The sequence below is a fragment of the Ogataea philodendri genome, assembly GCF_020536065.1.
Source record: "Ogataea philodendri strain CBS6075 chromosome Unknown scaffold19, whole genome shotgun sequence".
NCBI classification, from domain to species: domain Eukaryota; kingdom Fungi; phylum Ascomycota; class Pichiomycetes; order Pichiales; family Pichiaceae; genus Ogataea; species Ogataea philodendri.
The window spans coordinates 75,058-95,975 of NW_025763980.1; the positions used below are offsets into that span (position 1 = coordinate 75,058).

General features: G+C 43.3%; 15 protein-coding genes and 1 pseudogene across 16 annotated transcripts; 10 read left to right on the forward strand and 6 right to left on the reverse strand.

Annotated features, from left to right (window-relative positions):
* Positions 1-98: 98 nt before the first annotated feature.
* Positions 99-5,465, reverse strand: OGAPHI_003503 (uncharacterized protein; the record flags this gene model as incomplete). Its single annotated transcript, XM_046204485.1, has 1 exon — positions 99-5,465. One exon carries the CDS (start codon positions 5,463-5,465, stop codon positions 99-101), a length of 5,367 nt encoding a protein of 1,788 aa, XP_046061638.1.
* Positions 505-1,005, forward strand: OGAPHI_003504 (uncharacterized protein; the record flags this gene model as incomplete). Its single annotated transcript, XM_046204486.1, has 2 exons — positions 505-538; positions 737-1,005. The coding sequence occupies 2 exons, from the start codon at positions 505-507 to the stop codon at positions 1,003-1,005; spliced, it is 303 nt and encodes a 100-aa protein (XP_046061639.1).
* OGAPHI_003505 (uncharacterized protein) lies at positions 1,087-1,404 on the forward strand (the record flags this gene model as incomplete). The annotated part of the gene is made up of 1 exon (XM_046204487.1): positions 1,087-1,404. The coding sequence occupies one exon, from the start codon at positions 1,087-1,089 to the stop codon at positions 1,402-1,404; it is 318 nt and encodes a 105-aa protein (XP_046061640.1).
* On the forward strand, positions 4,936-5,289 carry OGAPHI_003506 (uncharacterized protein; the record flags this gene model as incomplete). The annotated part of the gene is made up of 1 exon (XM_046204488.1): positions 4,936-5,289. The coding sequence occupies one exon, from the start codon at positions 4,936-4,938 to the stop codon at positions 5,287-5,289; it is 354 nt and encodes a 117-aa protein (XP_046061641.1).
* Positions 5,466-5,914: 449 nt separating the features above from the next.
* Positions 5,915-7,300, reverse strand: OGAPHI_003507 (uncharacterized protein; the record flags this gene model as incomplete). Its single annotated transcript, XM_046204489.1, has 1 exon — positions 5,915-7,300. The coding sequence occupies one exon, from the start codon at positions 7,298-7,300 to the stop codon at positions 5,915-5,917; it is 1,386 nt and encodes a 461-aa protein (XP_046061642.1).
* On the forward strand, positions 6,155-6,592 carry OGAPHI_003508 (uncharacterized protein; the record flags this gene model as incomplete). The annotated part of the gene is made up of 1 exon (XM_046204491.1): positions 6,155-6,592. The coding sequence occupies one exon, from the start codon at positions 6,155-6,157 to the stop codon at positions 6,590-6,592; it is 438 nt and encodes a 145-aa protein (XP_046061643.1).
* Positions 7,031-9,250, forward strand: OGAPHI_003509 (uncharacterized protein; the record flags this gene model as incomplete). Its single annotated transcript, XM_046204492.1, has 3 exons — positions 7,031-7,211; positions 7,696-8,046; positions 8,496-9,250. The coding sequence occupies 3 exons, from the start codon at positions 7,031-7,033 to the stop codon at positions 9,248-9,250; spliced, it is 1,287 nt and encodes a 428-aa protein (XP_046061644.1).
* On the reverse strand, positions 7,634-9,499 carry OGAPHI_003510 (uncharacterized protein; the record flags this gene model as incomplete). Its single annotated transcript, XM_046204493.1, has 1 exon — positions 7,634-9,499. The coding sequence occupies one exon, from the start codon at positions 9,497-9,499 to the stop codon at positions 7,634-7,636; it is 1,866 nt and encodes a 621-aa protein (XP_046061645.1).
* A 1,119-nt stretch (positions 9,500-10,618) lies between these two features.
* Positions 10,619-11,302, forward strand: OGAPHI_003511 (uncharacterized protein; the record flags this gene model as incomplete). Its single annotated transcript, XM_046204494.1, has 1 exon — positions 10,619-11,302. One exon carries the CDS (start codon positions 10,619-10,621, stop codon positions 11,300-11,302), a length of 684 nt encoding a protein of 227 aa, XP_046061646.1.
* Positions 11,303-11,334: 32 nt separating this feature from the next.
* Positions 11,335-13,782, reverse strand: OGAPHI_003512 (uncharacterized protein; the record flags this gene model as incomplete). Its single annotated transcript, XM_046204495.1, has 1 exon — positions 11,335-13,782. One exon carries the CDS (start codon positions 13,780-13,782, stop codon positions 11,335-11,337), a length of 2,448 nt encoding a protein of 815 aa, XP_046061647.1.
* OGAPHI_003513 (uncharacterized protein) lies at positions 12,456-13,087 on the forward strand (the record flags this gene model as incomplete). The annotated part of the gene is made up of 2 exons (XM_046204496.1): positions 12,456-12,648; positions 12,771-13,087. The coding sequence occupies 2 exons, from the start codon at positions 12,456-12,458 to the stop codon at positions 13,085-13,087; spliced, it is 510 nt and encodes a 169-aa protein (XP_046061648.1).
* On the forward strand, positions 13,580-13,816 carry OGAPHI_003514 (uncharacterized protein; the record flags this gene model as incomplete). The annotated part of the gene is made up of 1 exon (XM_046204497.1): positions 13,580-13,816. The coding sequence occupies one exon, from the start codon at positions 13,580-13,582 to the stop codon at positions 13,814-13,816; it is 237 nt and encodes a 78-aa protein (XP_046061649.1).
* Positions 13,817-14,327: 511 nt separating this feature from the next.
* OGAPHI_003515 (uncharacterized protein) lies at positions 14,328-15,428 on the reverse strand (the record flags this gene model as incomplete). The annotated part of the gene is made up of 1 exon (XM_046204498.1): positions 14,328-15,428. The coding sequence occupies one exon, from the start codon at positions 15,426-15,428 to the stop codon at positions 14,328-14,330; it is 1,101 nt and encodes a 366-aa protein (XP_046061650.1).
* An 848-nt stretch (positions 15,429-16,276) lies between these two features.
* OGAPHI_003516 (uncharacterized protein) lies at positions 16,277-19,609 on the forward strand (the record flags this gene model as incomplete). The annotated part of the gene is made up of 1 exon (XM_046204499.1): positions 16,277-19,609. The coding sequence occupies one exon, from the start codon at positions 16,277-16,279 to the stop codon at positions 19,607-19,609; it is 3,333 nt and encodes a 1,110-aa protein (XP_046061651.1).
* Positions 18,106-18,767, reverse strand: OGAPHI_003517 (annotated as a pseudogene). The gene is made up of 2 exons: positions 18,728-18,767; positions 18,106-18,410 (listed from the first exon to the last, which is right to left on the reverse strand). Coding segments are annotated over exons 1-2 (345 nt in total).
* Positions 19,610-19,985: 376 nt separating the features above from the next.
* OGAPHI_003518 (uncharacterized protein) lies at positions 19,986-20,608 on the forward strand (the record flags this gene model as incomplete). The annotated part of the gene is made up of 2 exons (XM_046204501.1): positions 19,986-20,101; positions 20,248-20,608. 2 exons carry the CDS (start codon positions 19,986-19,988, stop codon positions 20,606-20,608), a joined length of 477 nt encoding a protein of 158 aa, XP_046061652.1.
* Positions 20,609-20,918: the final 310 nt, after the last annotated feature.

Below are 20,918 nucleotides of genomic sequence, written 5' to 3' on the forward strand. Positions count from 1 at the left end.
CTGAAAAATTTTTGTCGTCGAACCGGAGAACCATTTTGTCGTGTGTCTACTAACTCAAGACATTTCAATCACGAAATTTATACATTAAAACACAAATGCTATACAGAATTCGTCTCCTGCTTTTCGAGAATGTAGGTGTCTCCAACCTTGGTCAAAAACTCCTTGACCGCACTTCTCAAATCAGCCATCATATTCTTGTCGAACAATTGTAACACAAGATCGTAGGCAACTGGACAACATTTGATAAAATCTTCTCCATCAAGCTCACTGTAAGCCTGCAAAATCTCCACAACGACAGGTCTCCAGCTTTGAATATTTCTTGACTGATCGGTCTCATTCAGGGAGACATATCTCTCGAGAATTGTCACTCCAATTGGAATCAGAATGCCAATAATTTTCTCTCTTGCTTCCTTATTGACTCTCTCGGTGTCACAGTACAAGCGGAACAAAATGCTGATATAGACACCCGAAGAAGACGTCTCCTGCTTCAACAGGTTAGGAAGCATGTTGATCACACCAGCGTTCCATAGCCGAACACGTAAGTTGTAGTCCTCGTTAAAGTCTCTGGCAAATCTGTAGCTGTGCTCCAACAAGTCGGAAAGTTTCAACAAATTGGACACAGGAATTGTTTGATAGAAGTTGTCATTGTCAAACAATTCGGACAGAATCTGAATCACGTGAAGTTGCAAGACACACTTGATCACGATTGCAGACTTTTCCTTCGTATGATTAAGAGGTAAAGGAAGCTCCAAGTCAGACTCACCATCTTGGATTACCGATGTGTTTTCTTCTTCCTCAATATCTTCCGAATCGTCAGACTTTGGCTCTCCCTTGGCCTTCAAAGGATCGGCCTTGAACAACTCCTTAGCAGTGGTCAGCTCAAACAGCTCAGCAAACGAGTCGTTAATTTGGTTCCATTGGGTTTCGCTAAATTTGGACAGATTATCCAAAATCAGCTCCTTCAAACACGAGATACCAATCTTGGAAATGGTTTCGTTTTGCTGACAGATACAAGACACCAAGAGTTTCAAATATCCATCCAGTTTACCACTCAAGGTATCAAAGTAATAGCCAAACAAAGCGATCATGTTTCTCAAAGCCTGGATCAAAGTTGTCGATAACCAAACCGACAAGTCATCCTGTGTGGAATTCAATTCCCAGCGGTCACCCAAAATGCCAAATATTGGGAACAATAGCTCTTCACAAACCTTGTCCCAGAATGCACCTTCAAACTGTCCTCCATTTTCAACCAGCGCATCAAATGTGAATGCAAGAGCCTTCGAACGAACTTCCAAGTCTTCACCATTCATGACAATATCATGGAACCCAAACAAAAGAGGGAACCACAAGTCATCAGGCGTCAACTCATCACCATGCTGCTGTAAAGTTGTTGGGATAGTTTGAACAAGCTTTCTCATAGACTGAAGCGATTGCAGACTTGATTTTTGGAATTGCTCATTTTTGGCATACTCTGTAAGACAAACGACCAGCGAAGAGAAAGCATCAAGCTTGATGATCTGCTCAAAATGACTTCTCATAATCATACTTGCATAAGACAGTCCTTTGGCAACAAACTTCTCGTTGTTATCTTTTGCTGCATTAGTGAGAATCTCCAACAATGTTTGCCAACCAGATTTAATTAAGTCCGCCTTTTTTTGGATCATGTACTGAACGCAGTCCAGGACCATTTCACGAACTTGCAGATGAGGGCTGTTCAAAATAATGTAGTTGAAAGGTTTCAAAAACTCTTTCTGGAACCGGAAATGAGAAAGCTCTTCGATTGCAAAGAAACGCTCCGAAAGTTGTCTTAAAGAGTCCAATGCGAAAAAGGCAATTGATGTGTTTTGGTGACAGCCAAACTCATTGAATTTTTCGTTCATCACCGCCCAAAGAGCAGACCATTGGACTCTAATTCTGCCCATGTTATAGTAACAAACATCAACCATTTTTTGTAGAGAGAAAATACGAGGATTTTGACTCTGGCCAGAAGACTCTATCTCTTCGTGGGCCACCTCGCTCAATGCAGCGATGAAATCAAATATACCATTGCCCTCGATTGTCGAACTTTTTGAAAACACTTTGTCAATGGCAACATCCAAGTCAGTTGAGCTGATACGCAAAATCATGCTTGCATTCAGCTTTTGGCTGAAATAGTGCTGCGATGTCTGCTCTGCAATGGTTTGCTTTTTGCCAAATGGGAAGAACGATCCCTGGTTTGAGTTGTGAGATCTAGAACTTTCAATAGAGTTTCTACTCGCCAAACGAGCATTGATCAGATCTGGGATAGTATCAGAGTCGACTCCCTGGGATAACAATTTCAACCGTTCAATCTGAGATATAGAAGTTAAAATACTCTTCCATGATGATCCAAGGTTTGAGTTCTCTTCAACCGCAACATCGAGCAACGAGTAGACTGCATCGATGTTCTTGTCTTTCAGTTCTTCAGGATTGTTCAAGTTACAGAATTGGACAAGAGCTCTGATGAAAGACGTTCTGGCGTAGTCCAAATCAAACATACAAGAAATGTGGATGGACAATTTGATACCTTCAAGTAGCAGCTTCGAAGTATCGTCATCGTCATATTCCTTGAACGGAGGAGTCAAACCTGCCAAAATTGACATCCAAAGATTGTCAAACATCGAGCGGACATGCTCGGAATTGTTAAGAACATTTGCTGGATAGAATACCACCCTCGATGTTTTCTTGGAGGTATTTCTTATACTCTTAACTGCTTCCTCTGTTTTGGACGACATTTCTTTGGAAGCTTTTGCGTACTGCTCTTTAGCCAAATCTCTTCCACCGAAAAATGATTGCTGAATTGGCTGTATGTCATTGGCGATCAAGGCTGCATGCTGTTCACTCTTCAAAATGATCTCGTTATTTTGGATATCTGTGTAAATCTGCTGAAGAACAGCATGATCAATGTCTTTGCCATCGTCAATTCCTCTGTTGTTGTTGACGAAGTCTTCTAAAGTCATCCGCTTTTTGACTTGAGGTGAATGTTGATCCGTATTGAGCATGATGACAGAATAGGAAAGCACGTAAACAGTGTCTGCGTTTGCGAATGAAGAAGGATTGTCGTTCACATACTTCTCGGCAAATTTCAGCATGAATCGATCAATCTTCTGAGATTCACCAGGAAGTCTAAAGTGTTGCAAGAAGTATCTTAAGGCGTCCAGGAACTTCTTATTCTTAAATTCCATCAAATCAACGAATTCATGCATAATAGCAACGTTCTTCTCATCCCCTTCACCCAAAAACTCTCCAATAGCTGCTTTGTCTAAAGTTTCGGTTTCCAACAAGAACTTCGCAATATCCAAAGGAGAATCGCTTGGAATAAAACCGTTTTCGAGTAAAATCTTGAGTCCCTTTTTAGGATTGTAGTTGAAGAGACGAACACTGTCAAGGAAAGCATTCTTCCTTTGTTTAATGTTTTCAAACTGGGAAGCAGAGGTTTCATCGTTTGCCGAAGTTGCAGTCTCGCTGGCGGAGACACTTGCTGCAGAAGCCTCTGCCGAAGCTTGTGACAAAACAGAACTGCTTGTGAGCGCACGATCTCTATGAGCGTAAGTAGACAGAGCACCTCCAACATCACCATTTGTGGTTGTAATGAGAGGAGTACCGCTCCAGGAATTGAGTGATCTCAAAAATGCTAGAATACAGTCGATCGAAGTCATTTTCAAGGCATACTCCACAGGGAAAGTGAGAGAAGCATCAGGGTTTGGAGGATGTCCTCCAAGCTTTGCAACATTGAGCTGCGGAACATCGGAAAGATTGTAGGTGGCCAAGTTTCTGGTGAGACTTTCCCTATAACTGACTTTTTGAGTTGGTGTGGCTTCAACTCTGGTGAGAGCAAACCGAGCCAAATAATCCATAATCAGCTCACATAAATTAGGCATTGACGTATCGCAATCATAATTCAAGTAAAGCTCTATCAATGCTTTAGGAGTTTTGCAAATTCTGAATATGATCGACAACAGATATCTTTTTTGGTGAGCTGTCGAGGATTTCATTTCACTAACAGGGAAGTAGATCTCATCCAGGAACACAGGGATCTCCGACTTGAATTGGGCTCTCATCTTATCGACCATGATCCAAAAAATTTCTAGACAAACCTCGTAAACAGGAGCCAATTGAGATGCAGCATTGCGAGCCAAAACAAGACACAAGTACTTTCTGATCGCGTCCACGAGTCTGGTTCTTTCGTTTGTGGCTCTATTCACAATATTGCAATCTCTGTCAAGGAAAGCGTCGATGTGATTTTTCAAAATCCAATGCACAATGTGCAACGACAAAAGCTTTGATCTGATCGCATGGGATCTCATGTCAATAGAATCGTTCTCCATGACCTTCACAGATAGATTACACATCGATCTCAAAATCAAAAATGCATCCTTCACAATAAGTTCCTCTTCATTTGAGAACTCGTCTATCCCGATTTGGACATCGTCGGTCTGCATGTTCTGTTCCATTTCTTGAAGTGTCATTTTAGGTGGCGGCACAATTGGAGTACTTGGAGTTGCTGGAGCTGCGAGATCCTCGGCCTGTTCTGGAGGCTCTAACTCAGCATTATTCTTTTTGCGTGCCGAAGACACTTTCTCGAAAACAACATTGACAACCTGCGTCAAAGTTGCTTGTGCAATACCTTGATTCACAGGGGACAGAGATAACAAAAAGATATTGTAAATTTGTCTCACTGCTTGCAACAGAACTTTTCCATGAATTGGCATAGAATCGTTCAAAATTGCCCCTGTAAGCACTCGTATCACCTGGAGTTCAACCCGTTCATCGGTACCTTCTCCTTCAAAACACGAGCTGATCACTTGGACGACAGCCTCGATTAAAGGAACTGTATGCACACGGCCATCATTGGTATCGTTATTCGTTTCGATATCGACATCCGTGTGGATTTCTGCCTTAGTCCTCTTGTAGCTTATGAGAATAGGCTCGCTGAACACGTTGAAGGTGAAGATTTTGCTGAGACAGTCCAAGGCGACAATTTTGGATTCTGGGTTTGGGATGTCACAGGCAGTTCTGAGCACTTCGAACAAATCGTGCTCGGTTGGAAGTTCGCCTGTATTTAAAGTCTCGATTGACTTGTTTAGTAGCTCAACCAAGTTCTTGTGTTTCTTGGTGATTTCCTTGATCTGGAGAAGTTTCTCGAACGACGATTTGATAAATGAAACTGTCGCTGCTTGGTTGACCGAGGTAGCGGCACTGATTGCTCGGCTTCTAGCTGGACTAGACGGAAGAGACGCATGTGATCCGTTGGTTAAAGGGATCGTTTGAGGCTCATCGACACTTTCTGGCTCTGTAGTTCCATTTTCGTGTTCCTGGGCGACGTCTTGTTCAACTGGCTGTTGGGGCTCCACTGGGGATTCCGGCTCGACGGTCTCTTTGGGAGGATCTGCCGGATCAGAAGGCGGCGCAGTTGTTGTTGGTTCTTCGCTGACGGGCTCGCTCATATATTCGAGTGATTACCACTTATTATGGAGTCAAATAAGATGTGGTTCGCGGGATCGTCAAATGCTTGTTGCTGACAGCACACGGTAAATAAGCTGACTGCAAACGCGTGAACTGGACTCAATTACTCAAGTCAAAATGACCACGTTGATAAAAAGTTTATTCGAGTTAAGTTCGAAGTGTCTTTTGGTCCGTACGAATATAATGTCGCGGATACACCAATTGGCTCTTAATCTCTCGTTTGATATTTAGTACACCTACTATGCGCCTCTGCCCTGAAAAACCGGCTCGCACAGGGCTACAAACCGCCCGGTTTTTTTAATACGCGAACCCAAACTCTTTGGCACAAATTTGGTAGCAGCATTTGCCAGGTACCTTTGCCAAAGTCGCTGTTTTACACAGATATCGCAACTAAGCATAAATCTCGTATTTTTAGTCAAGGTATTAAAATCTATTTAAATCCGTCCCATTTACGTCCGTGAATCGTTTTCAGCTCTTCTTGCGTGTAAACATGGCCGTTGGTGAAGTAGCCGGATGCAATTTTGGCGTCGATCTCAACACGGGAGTCTGCTGGTAGCAGCTCATCTGGGATCTCGACTCTTTCCACAATTTCTATTCCCTGGTCGACAATGGAGTCATGCTTCATGTTACTCATAGATAGCATTCTGTCGATTCTTGTTATTCCCAACCAATGCAAGATATCTGGCATCAATTCTTGGAATCTGGCATCCTTGACACCAGCAATGCATTCGGTTCTGTGGAAGTAAGCATCAGCAGTATCTCCTGCTCTCTTTCTTGCGTTGTAAACAAGATACTTTGTCACTTCTCCAAGAGATCTGCCTTCTTTACGGAAGTATGCAACCACTCCATTTCCACCCTTTTGGGCTTCCTTGGCGGCCTCTCTAAGGCCAAAGATCAAATAACATCTGCACGAGCAGATATCGGAGAGGAAAACATCAGAACCAGAACATTCGTCGTGAACTCTAAGTGCCAGACTCTTTTCAGGATTTGGAATATCTTCTGGGTTTCCGAAAATGTAAACGGTTGTTCCTCCGATTGGTGGGAGGAACGTTTTAATATCAGGACGAGTGACCAGTTCTGGGTACATTCCGTTAGTGTCTTCAAATAGGGCACGACGCAATTCGTTCTCAGTGACACCCAATTTCTTGGCAACTCCCGGAAGATACCAGACAGGATCAACAGCAATCTTAGTGACGGCCATCTCACCGTCTTCGTTCAAAACGATCTTTCCATCTGGTTTTAAGTTCCCTTTCTTGACTTCCTCTTTGATTTCTGGGAGAGACAAAATTGCCTTGGTAATAGACATCGAAGGTCTGACCTCAACATTTTCTGCCTCAGCAACATCTCCATAAATCCAGGGAGCCAAGTGTCCCAAAGGATCGATGGATGCAATTTTCTCCTTATCGTACCATTGTGGTTGAGGAGCAAAATCAACAGGTGGTTGAGCATTGGTGTAGTCCGGAACATGCTTGGAGTCTAGTTGACCAGAAGCAATGCTGAGGGCGTGGTAGATGGAGTATGGACCAGAGTGAGCACCAATGGCATTATGCTTGGTGATACCATCTCCGCGACGAGAGCAGACAATTGGCCCTCTTTGTTTCCAGTCTTGGTTGAACCAGTCCAATTTGATAGGCTTCAAATCGGCGTCACCAGAAATGGTTGCAAGTCTGATTTGATCACCATAAATCTGTGCCAACGACTCGTTCAAAGGCTGCTGATCAGCATTGGTAGAAGATTGAGCGGTTTTATGTTGATGCTGATTCATGGTGTGATCACACAAACATGCGTGGTTAGCGACTAGTGAAGTAGGAGCCATTATTTCTTAGTTGAGCGTTTATGTATGTGGATGATTAACAAATATACGCAAGATACGAATAGACAAAACGCTGTGATCTGAAATTGAAGTTTGGAGGGAAGGAATAACTTCTTATATAGCGCTTGTCTTATCTGGTTTAATTCGGTTAATCTCTGGTTTCTCGACTCCATGTTGCTCGGGTTTGATGGCTGTCTTATCTAAAACCGTCGGTGACCGGGGAAATTTCTCGGGCTGTGCTACGGATGCCGTCGGCGGAGAAAACAATTAATTGATATCTGTAAATTAGCTATACGCGATATCAGGAACCGTGCCAACAGCCTCGCAAGTAACCTTTTAGTACTGGTGAGTGTGGATGGCGTCGACGTGTTCGACCTTAATCATTGGTCTATAAATAGGTTTCCACATTTGTGACTTAACCCATTTAAGACATCCTTCGAAGTCTCTAGGAACCGTAACTTTACCACCTTCTGGGGATTCTTCGTCTTCAACACGAGCGAGACCTTGGTCCAAGGCCTTGAGAATAACAGCGGTAGCCACCTTAGCAGATGTTTCATCAATGACCTCCAATGGGGCCAAAAGACCGGCTTTGGAGTGCTTGATGGCTGGAGAACCAGCAGCAAGCTCGTCCACGGCAGCGGAGATCATAGAGCGAGAAATTTTGGTAGCTCTGGACAGAACAGCTCCCAAACCGATACCTGGGAAAGTGAAACAGTTATTGTTTTCGGAAATAACGTATCCATTCACAGGTTCGAAAGGAGATCCTGTAGCGATCAAAGCGTTGTAGTCAGTCCACTTGAGAGCATCTTCTGGTGTACATTCGTGAAGTCTGGTTGGGTTGGAGAGTGGGAAAATGATTGGTTTGGCGTTGTGCTTGTACATTTCCTTAATCACTTCTTCGTTGAATGCAGAAGCTTGAGTTGAACATCCAACCAGAACAGTAGGCTTGATCTTCTTGATAACTTCAACCAAAGATCTGGTATTCACACCTTCCCATTCATCGGCGCTGTCAGCGTAGCTCAATTGGGCTGGGGAAGTAGAATCTTGCATGTTATCCAAAATCAAACCTTGTCTATCCATACAATGGATTCTAGTTCTTGCGTTCTCAATAGAACTTCCATGAATCACCATGTGGCTGACAACTTGATCGGCAACACCTAAACCGGCAGAACCAGCACCGTAAATAAGAATTTCTGAGTCGAGCAATTCGCGACCGCTCAATCTCAAGGCTGCGGTCATAGAGGCCATAACAACAGCTCCGGTACCTTGAATGTCATCGTTGAAGCATGGGAGCTCGTTTCTATATCTCTCCAAGATTGGTCTAGCAGTGGTGACACCAAAATCTTCAAAGTGAAGAACAGCACTTGGGAATCTCTTCTTGACAGCTTGAATGAATTTGTCGACAAACTCGTCGTACTCGGCTCCTCTCACTCTCTTGAATCTGTTACCCATGTACAACTCGTCTTTGAGAAGTCTCTCGTTGTTGGTTCCAACGTCCAAAACAACGCTCATGATTCTTCCAGGGTGGATACCTGCACAAAGAGTCATGAGGGCAGCCTTTGCGATCGTGATACGCACACCACCGACACCCTGGTCACCAATTCCAAGGATACCTTCACCATCAGAAACAACAATGTAATCAATGTCTTTGGCTTCGCCGAAAGCAGCGAGTCTCTCATCGATGGAGTCTGGATCGGTTATATCCAAGAAACATCCCTCTGGCTTTCTGAATCTATTGGAGTAAGCTGCGATTGCATCTCCTTCGGTTGGAGTGTACACGATTGGAAGCAACTCTCTAATATGTCTTCTGACCAATTCGTAGTACAACACCTTATTCTGCAGTCTCATGGAGGTACAGAAGTCATTTCTAGCGAGAGGTGTCTTGAGGTAGTGCAACTGACTGTAAGCTCTCTCAACCTGCTCATCCAGAGTGTTGACTACAGGTGGAAGTAAACCAGTCAGGCCGAAAGCATCTCTCTCCTCCAGAGTGAAAGCGGACCCCTTGTTGAAAAGTGGGGAATTCAAAAGTTGGAAACCATGCAAATCACACTCAATCGGTCCATCAACCGAGAGTCTTGTATACTTCGGAACACCGACCTTTGGTTGTTCACCAATAGGTGTCTTGATGGTGTGAGAATGCACATGTGAGGTTTTCGAATCAGATATGATCGATTTGCGTCTAACTATCTTTGTGGGGTCCATTTTGCGAACAGCACGAATACGGAGCATAATATTTCCCGAAGATGAGAAATTTTTTGGAATATTATGGAATGAGATTCGTTCAGTACAATCTCAGTATTTAAATCAAATTCTAAACGTCCAACTGTTTGCTAGGAGCTTAATGAAAAATATCGCCAACACGAAAAAAACATAAGCCGCAGAGAAGTATATTTGCTGGTAGTTTCCGTTAAAATACGGTGAGAAGTCCGGTTACATAGAAAAACTCCGCAGCCAAGACTAGTGCTCTAGAACGCTCCTCGGCGGCCAAAGTCAACCGGTCTTCGAGGAATCGAATCGTCTTCGGCTGTATATACGATGTAGCTCGTGTCAGTCCGCTATGAGCCATTTACCCGATAAAATAGACACCAGTTTCTGCCAAACCAATCCAAGCCGAACAACGTGTAGAGTTTTTTTAAACTTCTCGTCGGACTATTTCGGAACATTTCAATAGATTTCACTTGCTTTATAGCCTCTTTTCGGGGTGAACGTTGCAGCATATTGTTTAGTGTCTTGTTTTCCTTTCCATGTCCCCTCATCTGCCCCGCTCTGTAAACATCGAGGAAGGGACATCTTGATACGTTTGTTGGATACCAAGACTTACTACTCCTCTCGATTCCCAAAACACGGAAAATCCATCATTGGCTTGAGTAGAAATGCATCACGAAAGCAAGGTACGCCCGATATCTTTTCGGGACAAATGGAATAAGTTTTGGCCTGTAAGATGAAGACAGATCTGCATCCTGAAGGTTCTTGTCGGAGTTATTCCGTGTCTGAAAAAGGCAACCTCACGTAGGCGTATGCACTTGGTAGATTTAGCAGAGCTTAGCTCCCGGAGCTTTTTCTCCGTGATATCGTATTGCTCGGTGTGGATACTGGCACATATGTAGCAAATAAGTGGCTCTGCCACAGTTGTCTGCAAATCTCTGTTCTTGATGATCTAACTGGTTGCCCAACCTGCCTGATTGAAGCTCGTGGTATGAGTCACCAACAGGACCTAGAGATGATCAGTCTACTACTACTCAACTGCTTTTAGTTGGCTTCCATATCATCAGGCTTTTTTTTTTCTTCAACACTTTTAGAGTAATTCTTCAGATTAATTCAATGGACCCTAACAAACGGCATGTTTTAATTTCCAAAAGTCTATCCAAGCTTCTACGACATCAGGCAGTGAAAGAGAATCTGGATATCGATGAACAAGGTTTCGTTCCTTTGGATCAGCTTCTGAATCACAGGTACTTGAAATCACTCAATGCTTCTCCGCAGGACATTTTCTGGGTTGTTAATAATAACGAGAAGAAACGGTTTCGAATAGCATTCAAGTCTGATGATCAGTTTTCCGACTCACAGACTTACGATCCCCTTAAAGAATACTTTGTGTGCGCGTTACAAGGACATTCTTTGAGTATGGTCAACGATTCCTATAATATGGTAAAACTCACCTCTGGCTCATTGCCCGAGACAATTGTTCATGGGACATACTTGAAAAATTTGGAAGCAATCAGAACCTCCGGAGGACTGAGCAAGATGAAAAGGAACCACATCCATTTTGCCAAAGGTTTACCTGCTTGGCTCAATGACGCATCAGCGGAACCGATCATCAGCGGGATGCGCAAGAGCTGTAATCTTTTGATCTTTCTGGACGTGGAGAAGCTCAGAAAGAGTCCTCTTGTATTTTATGAATCTGGGAACGGTGTCATATTGACTCCTGGAGATGAAAATGGAATAGTCAGTACACATTTCTTCCTGAAAGTGACTGATACCAAAGGCAATCCAATTGCCTTTTGAATCGATTATTAGGCTAATGAAAACGTTGTTAATTAGTGTTTTATAGAACTGGAATCGTACTTGAACTGCAAAAGTTTGGACAACTCGAATGTAGAACATGCCTTGTTGAAAAATCTGTGTTGAAGCAACTCGTCAGTGGTTGCACGGTATTTAACCTCAACACAAAGACAAACACTCAAAAAGTCCATAAACTCGCTCGACAGGTCATCTGGATTCTTCAAGGTAGGGGTACCATTAGAAACAATCAAATAGAGTGCTTTCAACGGCTCCTCGTTGAAATATGGTGGTTCACCCTCAACCATCTCAAATGCCATTATACCTAACGACCAGACGTCAACCTTCTCGTTATATTCTTTCTGTCTCACAACTTCAGGTGCCATCCAGTATGCAGTTCCAACCATAGTTGCACGCTTTGACTTCTCAGAAGTCAATTTAGCACAGAATCCGAAATCTGTAATCTTAACATTTCCTTGCGCGTCAAGCAACACATTATCCGACTTGATATCACGGTGAATCAGGTTCTTTTTATGCAAAAACTGAAGACCCTTCGTGGTCTCGTAACATATCGATGAAATCTGTTCTTCAGTGATATCAGGATTGTTGTCGATAACATCTGTCAAACATCCTCCTTCCATGTATTCCATGATAACCCACAAGTCTGCAGATCCATTCAAATAGGCCTCAATGAAATTGACAATGTTTTCGTGGTGAGAGTCTTTCATCACCAAGATCTCATTCACAATCAACTCCTTTCTACCCTGCTTATTGAGATCAATCTGTTTGATGGCAACTTGCCTATTTCTCATCTTTAATGAACGAGCAAGATAAACGGAACCACTTGCGCCTTGTCCTGCTTTCTCAATCACTTGGAAGTAAGGTGCAGGGTTTGTGTTGGTAACAACACTTCTGAGCTTGGCCATCACCTGCGCTTCAGACAATGTAGAAATACGTCTGTCTCTTCCACCAGCCTTTTGTCCCGGAGAACCATTGGCGAGCTTCTTCTTTGCCAATGAAGGATGTTCGTAAGGACTCTCTTTGGCCGCAGTAGAGGCCGCAGCAATCGCCATTTTGTTCTTTGGAGTGACTGGTTGATGATGAGGTTGCACAGGCCTTTGTTGGGGGCGATAGTGTCCTGGTTGTGAACCATAAGGAGATGTGTATTGTCTATCATACGGAGAAGGCTTTGAAACAGCAACTTGGTTCTCCGAACCTGGCGAAACTTGATGGGCCGAATGCGGCGATGAATGCGAGTATGGTTGAGCAGGCGAGTAGTTCACGGGAGATGGATGCTTGTAAGACAATGGCGAATGGTTCACAGGGGAAGGCTGTTTATAGGATGGAGTGGAGTAAGCAGTTTGACCTGGAGTGGTAACATTGGTGTTAAGTTTAAGATTTGGATTGATTCTCTTTGGCGGAGTCACGTCTGAAGCCGCTGGCTGATGAGCATTTTTGACATTACTCTTGAAAGTTGGTGGAGTTGGTGGAACCTGTCCAACCGGCTTTGGTGGAGAGTTGCGTTTTGGCTGTGGTGCGACCTTTGCCACAGGAGCTTCCGGAGCTTTTCTTAATGGAACGAACTTCGTGTTTGCGGCGTTTCCAGACGCCGCTGGTCCTGCACTCGAGGACGAAGGAGGAGGAGGGGGCACTCTTCTTGGTAACAAATACTTGTCGTCATTTGCGGAGGAATATGGTTTGGTAATATCGTTAATCAGCCGTGAAGAAGCAGACATACTGGGATTTGAGAATGGCGACGAACTGAATGCCGAGGAACCCTTGTCTGATTGACCAGGATCAGGGCTGACTAGCTCGGAATACGTGTTCAGAACGTCAATGACAGCGGTCGGATCGGCAGCAACGTCTTCAGATGTGATATTCGAACCTTTGAGGAGTGCCATCCATTTAGCGGGCACACCAGTCAACTGACCACTGGAAGGATCAAAGCCAACATGGGTCTCATGTGTGACTGTAATTGGTTTAGAGAACCCTTCTTTGGGACATTTGGCCAGAATACAGTCAATCCACATATTCAACTCCTTTTCTGTTTTCACTGACACGAAAGTGGATTTTGACCGATGTGTGATTTCAAAACAAAATGTCTTGATCTGGTTCTTGAAACATCCAGAGATATGAAGTAAAGGAATGCGCATGGATAGTTCTGTCTTTTCATCATTTTTGTAGAACTCAAGACTCGACTCGCTGAGCACCAAAAATTTCTTTGGCCACCTGAACGAGATCAGACCATCTTCTTTCACTTGGACCCAACCACTTTTTCTATAGATGGTGGCATGGATACGCAGTCTGTTTGCAGTAAGGTCGCTGGAGTTATTTGCGTTGGAGGCCGAGCTCGCTCCAGAAGATGCACTTGAATTCTTGCTGTGTAACGAAGCATTAGAAGACTGGAGTAACTGGGGAGGTTGCGGAGCGTGGGCGATATCTGTGAACGCGTTTCTTCCCATGGCCTCGGTGGTCATTCTCGACATCGATGATGGAAAGGGTTCAAGACGCGAACGTTGAATTATTCAATGCTTTTCTTCGGGAAAACTATTGTCTTCAAAATAATATTCTTAGTTGGTCTAAAATCGAAATTGGGTCTCAATTCGGTGTTTCAACTATTGGATTGAATACGATACGAAGTTAAACCAACGAAAAGGATTTGAGCTTTCTAACACTGTTGAAACAAAAAGAAAACAAAAAACTCGAAAAATCACTTCTCGAGCCACTCGATTCGGAAATTTATTTTTGGGAACGCGAATTACAACATTTAAAAGGGGTCCATTCAACTGGAAACTACAGTAAATAAACGATTGCTTTCCACTCTTTTGTAAAACTGTTTCTTATCTATCATAGTGGCCTAATTAGGCGATGTGTGATACTATCTTGAATGGTTTCATACTAATTCTCCTACACCAACTTCGAAACATTTGTTGGTTTCAGGCCGTAGAACCGCGTCAGAGTTGACAACTCCTGTGCATTATAAATTTTTTTTGGATCTTGCGTGTCGGAGCGAAGATTTAATCAAAGATGCTTATTGGTGAAAATGGGGCGGTGACTGTAAAATTGAGTAAAAAGAGCTTTGGTCGTCGTCGTCATCTTCGCGGCCCGAGAATTCGAGGTTTGAGCCCGTAAAGTGATCTTCGTTCCCGCTCGACAAAATATTGGTGAGCTCGGCACTATGATCTAGTGTGTCGGTAGACATTGAGCTTGCTCGATCAAGTCCTTGATTTGGAGACTGTTCTTGATCGTCTATTTCTGTTGTAGTTTCGGAAATGAACGAGTAAACACCGTTAGACGATATCTCTTCTTGCTGATCTTGCTGATTTGGCTCACTTTTCTCAGAAGTGCTTCCTGATCCTTGCTCGATGTCAGCTAGTCGTCTGGAAACACTACTGTACAACCTGCTACCACGACGACTGGCTGCGTTCGCCACCAAAATGGAATCTCTCCGAATTGCCACAGCCTGGGACCCGGGAATCACCAATGAAGCCATCGAGTAATTATCATCGCTCCCGTTAGTTGAGCGGGCTCGTGCTATACTGTATTGCCTGCAAAGATCTTGGTGATTATCAAAGAGATCTCCTCCAATATACACTTCGATAACTGACGACGGGTACCGTATAACCGAACTGTACCTGGATAAAGATCGTCTTTGAGAAACGCCAACGGATTCTCCACTCCGTCTACTAGCTCTGCTTGCTCTGCTCACGTCATGGCGCAAAAGTGACCCGGAATTATTTGGCACAGTATACCCTTGGTATCCGTCTTGTTGGGGTTCTGTCTTTTCGACAACATCCTGCTCAAAGTTTGGCTCGATATTGTCCGAAGGGTACTCTTTGACCTGCTTCTTAAATGGTACCACTAAACTCTCTCTAATTTTGTTGTAGAATTTGGACATCCGATGCTCTCGTGCTCGCCTTTTGTGTCTCCTGCTTTTCTTGCTTGATTCAGAGAGCTGAATTTCTGAATTCAGTTTGTCGTCGTAATATATCAAAGGGTCTTGGCAGATGGATAGATCATGCTCAACCTCACATCTGGCGAGATCTTCGTTCAAATTTGCTAAGTATTCCTTTAGTTCATCGTGGTCTGCGGTTATAGTAGTGGAGCGAATCGACACAGATCCTTGGAACATGTTCCAAAGTATCAATTGGAGCTTGTAAACGAATGCAGGTTTATAAACGCCCCTGGTAAAAGGGCAGGGATTTCACGTACTGGTGGTGTAGGGGTGAGAGTAGGTTCGGTAAATTTGATTCTGGTCTGTTGACTGTCAAACAGTTTTAATACCTACGACTTCTGTTGGTTGTTCTGGTTATCTTGCGAAGGGTTGGCGTACCTTACAAGTTGGTTCGACGCCGTACCCTTTCTCGCTAAATTATTATCGATCGATATTTAAATATGCAACCCCACACTCAACTCGGCAAATATAAACAAAGCACATCCAAGCCAGAAAATATCACTAAGGCACCAGATGTTACTTTACAGATTACTGATTCAATGACCCACGACCGTTGGCACTGGACTAGAAAATTTCATATGGATGGCCGCTCTACCAATTTCACTTCAAACCAAAACACTATTTACATAATTACGTAATTGTATCATTTTGAAATGTCAAGTTTTGCCTTTTCTATATACTGCTGCGGATTCCAATTTGCATAAATTATTCTTTCGGAGTGACAGTTGGTACGTCGATCAAACTGACTCAAACCTTTGAAATACTTAACAAAGGGGTTTACCGTCGCAATACGAGACAAATCAGCATAGAATTTTCTAACCTTGCTTTTTGTCGATAAACACAACCAAAAGGTTAAATCTGCCATATATCACACTTAAATGGCCCAAAAACATTGAATTCATAAACTTTCCAACTGTGCTCACTAGTTGATTGCACCGAACTCATAAAATACAACCACACTGTTTTTCCATATCGTTTGAACACATTGCTTCCGTATTCAAGCTTATTCGCAAAGCCACTTCTAAATGTCATCTTCCAATCGATTTAACAGCAGCCGATCAAATTCAATCGGTCTCAATGCACCGGAGATATCTGATTACTCTGATCTATACGATGAATACATGACCGACGACAACCTTTTGTCACAATCGAGAATTGGTCCAAATTCACATATTCTCGATGCTCAGAAGACCACAAGCATACAAGGAAATGTCAGTGATTTTATCCCATACACTAGAGAGCAATTGCTCGAAAGAAACTTGCATCAATCAATAAGTCCTGAAGCAGATCAGAGCTATGAAGACGACGAAGACGATGAAAGTTCCACAGAACTTCAGATTCCTGTATCTGAAAGTGATCGCGTTGTACTCCCACAATCATCCAAGGAATGGCAAGAAAAAGGAGCCGCACAGATACTCCGAAAGGTGAAGAATGCTGATGGCCAAGTCAGCACTGAATTAGTGAGGAAATCGATCAAGAACTTCAAGCTCGGAAAAGAATTAGGTGAAGGTTCTTACTCTACCGTGGTTCTCGCGACCGATCTTACGACTGGTCGTTTTTACGCAATAAAGGTTTTACACAAACGCCACATCATCAAGGAGAAGAAGGTTAAGTATGTGAACATCGAAAAGAATGCATTAAACAGACTTGGCTCTGGCCATGGAATTATCCATTTGTTCTATACTTTCCAGGATGAACAAAGTCTGTACTTTGTCTTGGATTATGCTCCAAATGGAGAATTACTATCTCTGATCAAGAAACACGGTACAATGGACGAAGAATCAGTCAAATATTATTCCACCCAATTGGTGGATGCAATTGACTACATGCACAGCAATGGTGTCATTCACAGAGATATCAAGCCCGAAAACATCCTTTTAGATACAGACATGAAGATCAAAGTGACCGATTTCGGGACTGCAAAAATGTTAGAAAAGAATAGCAACGATGAGTATCCGAGCGACACAAGAGCAAGCTCGTTCGTGGGAACTGCGGAGTACGTTTCTCCTGAATTGTTAAATGACAAATACTGTGGAAAGGGAGCAGATATTTGGGCATTGGGATGCATAATCTATCAAATGATCGCAGGGAAGCCACCGTTCAAAGCTACGAACGAATATCTCACTTTTCAAAAGATCTTAAAATTACAGTACGCATTCAGTGCTGGATTCCCAATGGTCATCAGAGATCTAGTCAAGCGCATTTTGATTCTTAAGCCAAAGGACAGAATTTCTTTACCCGAAATCAAGAAACATTATTTCTTCAGGGGTGTCGACTGGAGTAATCAGGAATCTATTTGGGATTCACCTCCTCCCGAATTAGGCCCTTATAAAATGTCTGCCAAATCGATGCTTCCTGTTCCGGATTTGAACAAGTCAAAGCTCCCTCCAGCGTCTGCCACTGTTAAGAGACTGGGTAGCGCAGGAAAGAGTGCATCTGCTACCAACGTCACAAGCGCAAGTACTTCATCAAGCCCAAATATGAGTGCCGCGCCAACTTTAAGCAGCAACAATGGTACGATTTTTGGACTTCCAAACCCGCTGGAATACAAAAAGGTTAATTCATCGCCAGTTTTACCAACAGAAAAAACTGTATCGAGTCAGCCTTTATCTACAGCCGCTGCTGTTGCAACCACGAAGAAATTACTCACTCAGCCTACCCCAAAACTATTTTCAGCCTCAGGCTCTCCGAAGTCCGGCCCAGTCAAGTCTGACCGTTCAGAGATTGCTAGGCATGACTTCAGACCTCCACAGTCCAGTTCGGGACCAAAACTAAACACTAAAAGTTCCAAGGTGGGATTATCCTCAACCGCTTCGAATAACAGTATTGCCAAAAATGTTTATTCGTCTTCGGCTTATGCTCCTCCTAATATATCAAAGACATCTTCAAGCACGTTAGGTTCTTCGCCAGCATCAACCATTTCCAGTGCTTCTATCCAACCAAGACCAGTGTCAAGCCAACAGAAGGTTGACGTGATCCCAGGTACCAATATTCCCCGTCCGGTTATCAACACGCGTATTAATACGACTGGAAGTTTCAACAGGTCTTCGAGTTCTTCGGGAATGAAATCCAAGCAACCTACACTTTCTGCAATTACGACCACCGAAACTCCACCATTATCAATCCTAGATATGGCCTGGGTTAAATTTCTGATCCATCCTGACGAAAGAGTACTAAGGGCGGGTATTGTTCACGTTAGCAAATACAGCACAGAGGCATTTGAGAAGAAATACAAAGGAACTCTCACCGAGTCCCCTCTGGGCTACAAAAATAGGGAGCTTTTGAACTCATCTAACCCTGGGATGTTGGGGCAAGCATCTACGCTAAGAAAAAGTTCGGTGATTTCAGCTTATAGCGAGGATGATGCAATCACGTTCACGGAGGAAGAGGCTGCCGAAAAGGTAGACGATGAGGATAATTCCAAGGATAACAATACTTCGGAGAGAATATCAAAATTGAAGAATTTGTTCCATTACAAGGCGTTGTCAACAGATCCAATTGCCAAACAAAGAACATTAGTGGTCACCAGTTTTGGTCGAGCTCTTTTATTCATTGAAAATCACGACCGCAACAAAGAAAAGTATCAATGTGTCAGCGAGATTGATCTAGTCAATTCGTACGTTCACTTTAGAGAAGTGATTGGAGATAGACGGTCACGTAATTTATCTTCTGGTATTTTTGCAATTGTTTCTGTCAATGTGACATTAGCATTTGAGGTTGATAAGCAAGAACTTTCTTTATGGACCAATTCATTAGCCAAGGCACGATTCATGCAACAGGAACGGAGCATCAGGCTCTTGATGGAAAAAGATCCTGCTGGAGATTCAGGGATGGCGACGGGAAATCAGGCAGCATCTCGTGCGGCAAATATGGCTATGTCACCGACTGATTTGTCACCGAAGCTTCCAAGTGATATTGCTCCAGGCTCTCCATTACTTGATTTCGATCTACTTTCAGGTCCAGATCCACATAACCGTGTTCAAAGCAGATCGAGTAGTGCAGGAAAACCGATCCGCAAGCCTCCACCAGGAGGCACTGGCCAGTTTCCATCTTCAATGCGGGCTGAATCAGAAATCAACAACAGCAAAGCCCAGGGTAATCGCAAGTCCGACCCCAACACTCGCAAGGTGCTTTCAGAGAACTCTCCAATGATCTCTGCCGCAATTAACAAGGCATTGTGGAACAGTTCTCAGACATTGAGTCAAGATCCAATTGGGGCCGAGACCCATCATGTTCTGCCTCAACAAGCTACTCAAGGGAATTCTACAATTGCTTCAAGCAAAAATGGCTCCTCTCCTCGTCTAGTCACGTCGATGAACTCTAAGCTTCTTGCACGGACAACAAGGAAGAGACGTTAGTGTATTCTATTTGATTGTGCATTTATTCACTATTCCCCAGATTCACCCTTTTTGGTAACACTAGGTCCAGTCCAAAATATTGTGACTGCGTTTTTTTTGTAGAATGCTTTATTAACAATAAAAGCTTACGAAAACACAAAAGTCGTGTTAGTCACAATTGTTCATGGGGCGAAAATAAATTCCCCCCGCGAGCCACAAATTTCTACCCGGTAACAAACATTTTTCCACCACGGAGAGTGCCAAATTTTCACGGGCCAAAAATTCTGCACGGAAACGATACAAAATTTTTCAATTTGAGAATTTTCACTTCCTACAGGAAACTTCATTAGCTACTCTTTGTGTTGGTGCTAACGTTCTAGACAAGAAGAGAATAGAAATGGCTAAGTTCATCAAATCAGGCAAAGTTGGTAAGTACAAGAGCACCGGTTTTGTTACATGTCGAGGTATCCAAGTCGAAAGACACTCAAACACAACGAAGAACAGCAATATCAAGTATCGCCAAACTTCTCGGTTTTGAGCTAGACCACCTAAACTGAGCGCGAGACTCCGTGTTTTGGTCATGATTCGGCAAACTCGACGATACCTGACCCCATTATCCCAAAATACTAACAGTTTTTAGCCGTCGTCGTTAGAGGCAGATACGCTGGTAAGAAGGTCGTCATCGTGAAACCACACGATGATGGTACCAAGTCCCACCAATTCCCACATGCCATTGTCGCCGGTGTTGAGAGACAACCACTCAAGGTGACTAAATCTATGGGAAACAAGAAGGTTGCTAAGAGAACTAAGATCAAGCCATTTGTGAAACTCATTAACTACAACCACTTGATGCCAACCAGATACTCGTTCGAGGTCGAATCTTTCAAGAACGCTGTTTCGATCGAGGCTTTGTCCGAGCCATCCCAAAGAGAAGAGGCTAAGAAGGTGATTAAGAAGGCATTTGAGGAGAGACACCAAGCCGGAAAGAACAAGTGGTTTTTCACCAAGCTGGCTTTCTAAAATCATACTAAATAGTGCTTAATCATTGACTTCAATTAGCTTGTAGACTACTGTTTGATCATAGGATGGCTTTTAAGAATTAATGCCGTTTGGTGTAAGGGTGCATTTCACTTTCCGCCTGCTGGCAACGGTTTTTCGATAAGACCGCAATGATGTCAAGATTTGTTGAATTATCGTTGTTACTCATGAACTAATGAAGGTTTGTCCAAAATCATTGGCCAACACTATCACAAACCCGTAATTCCGTCTTGAATGGTACTCTAGGCTCGAATGGGCACTACACTACTGCATGAATAACAATTTGCGAGGA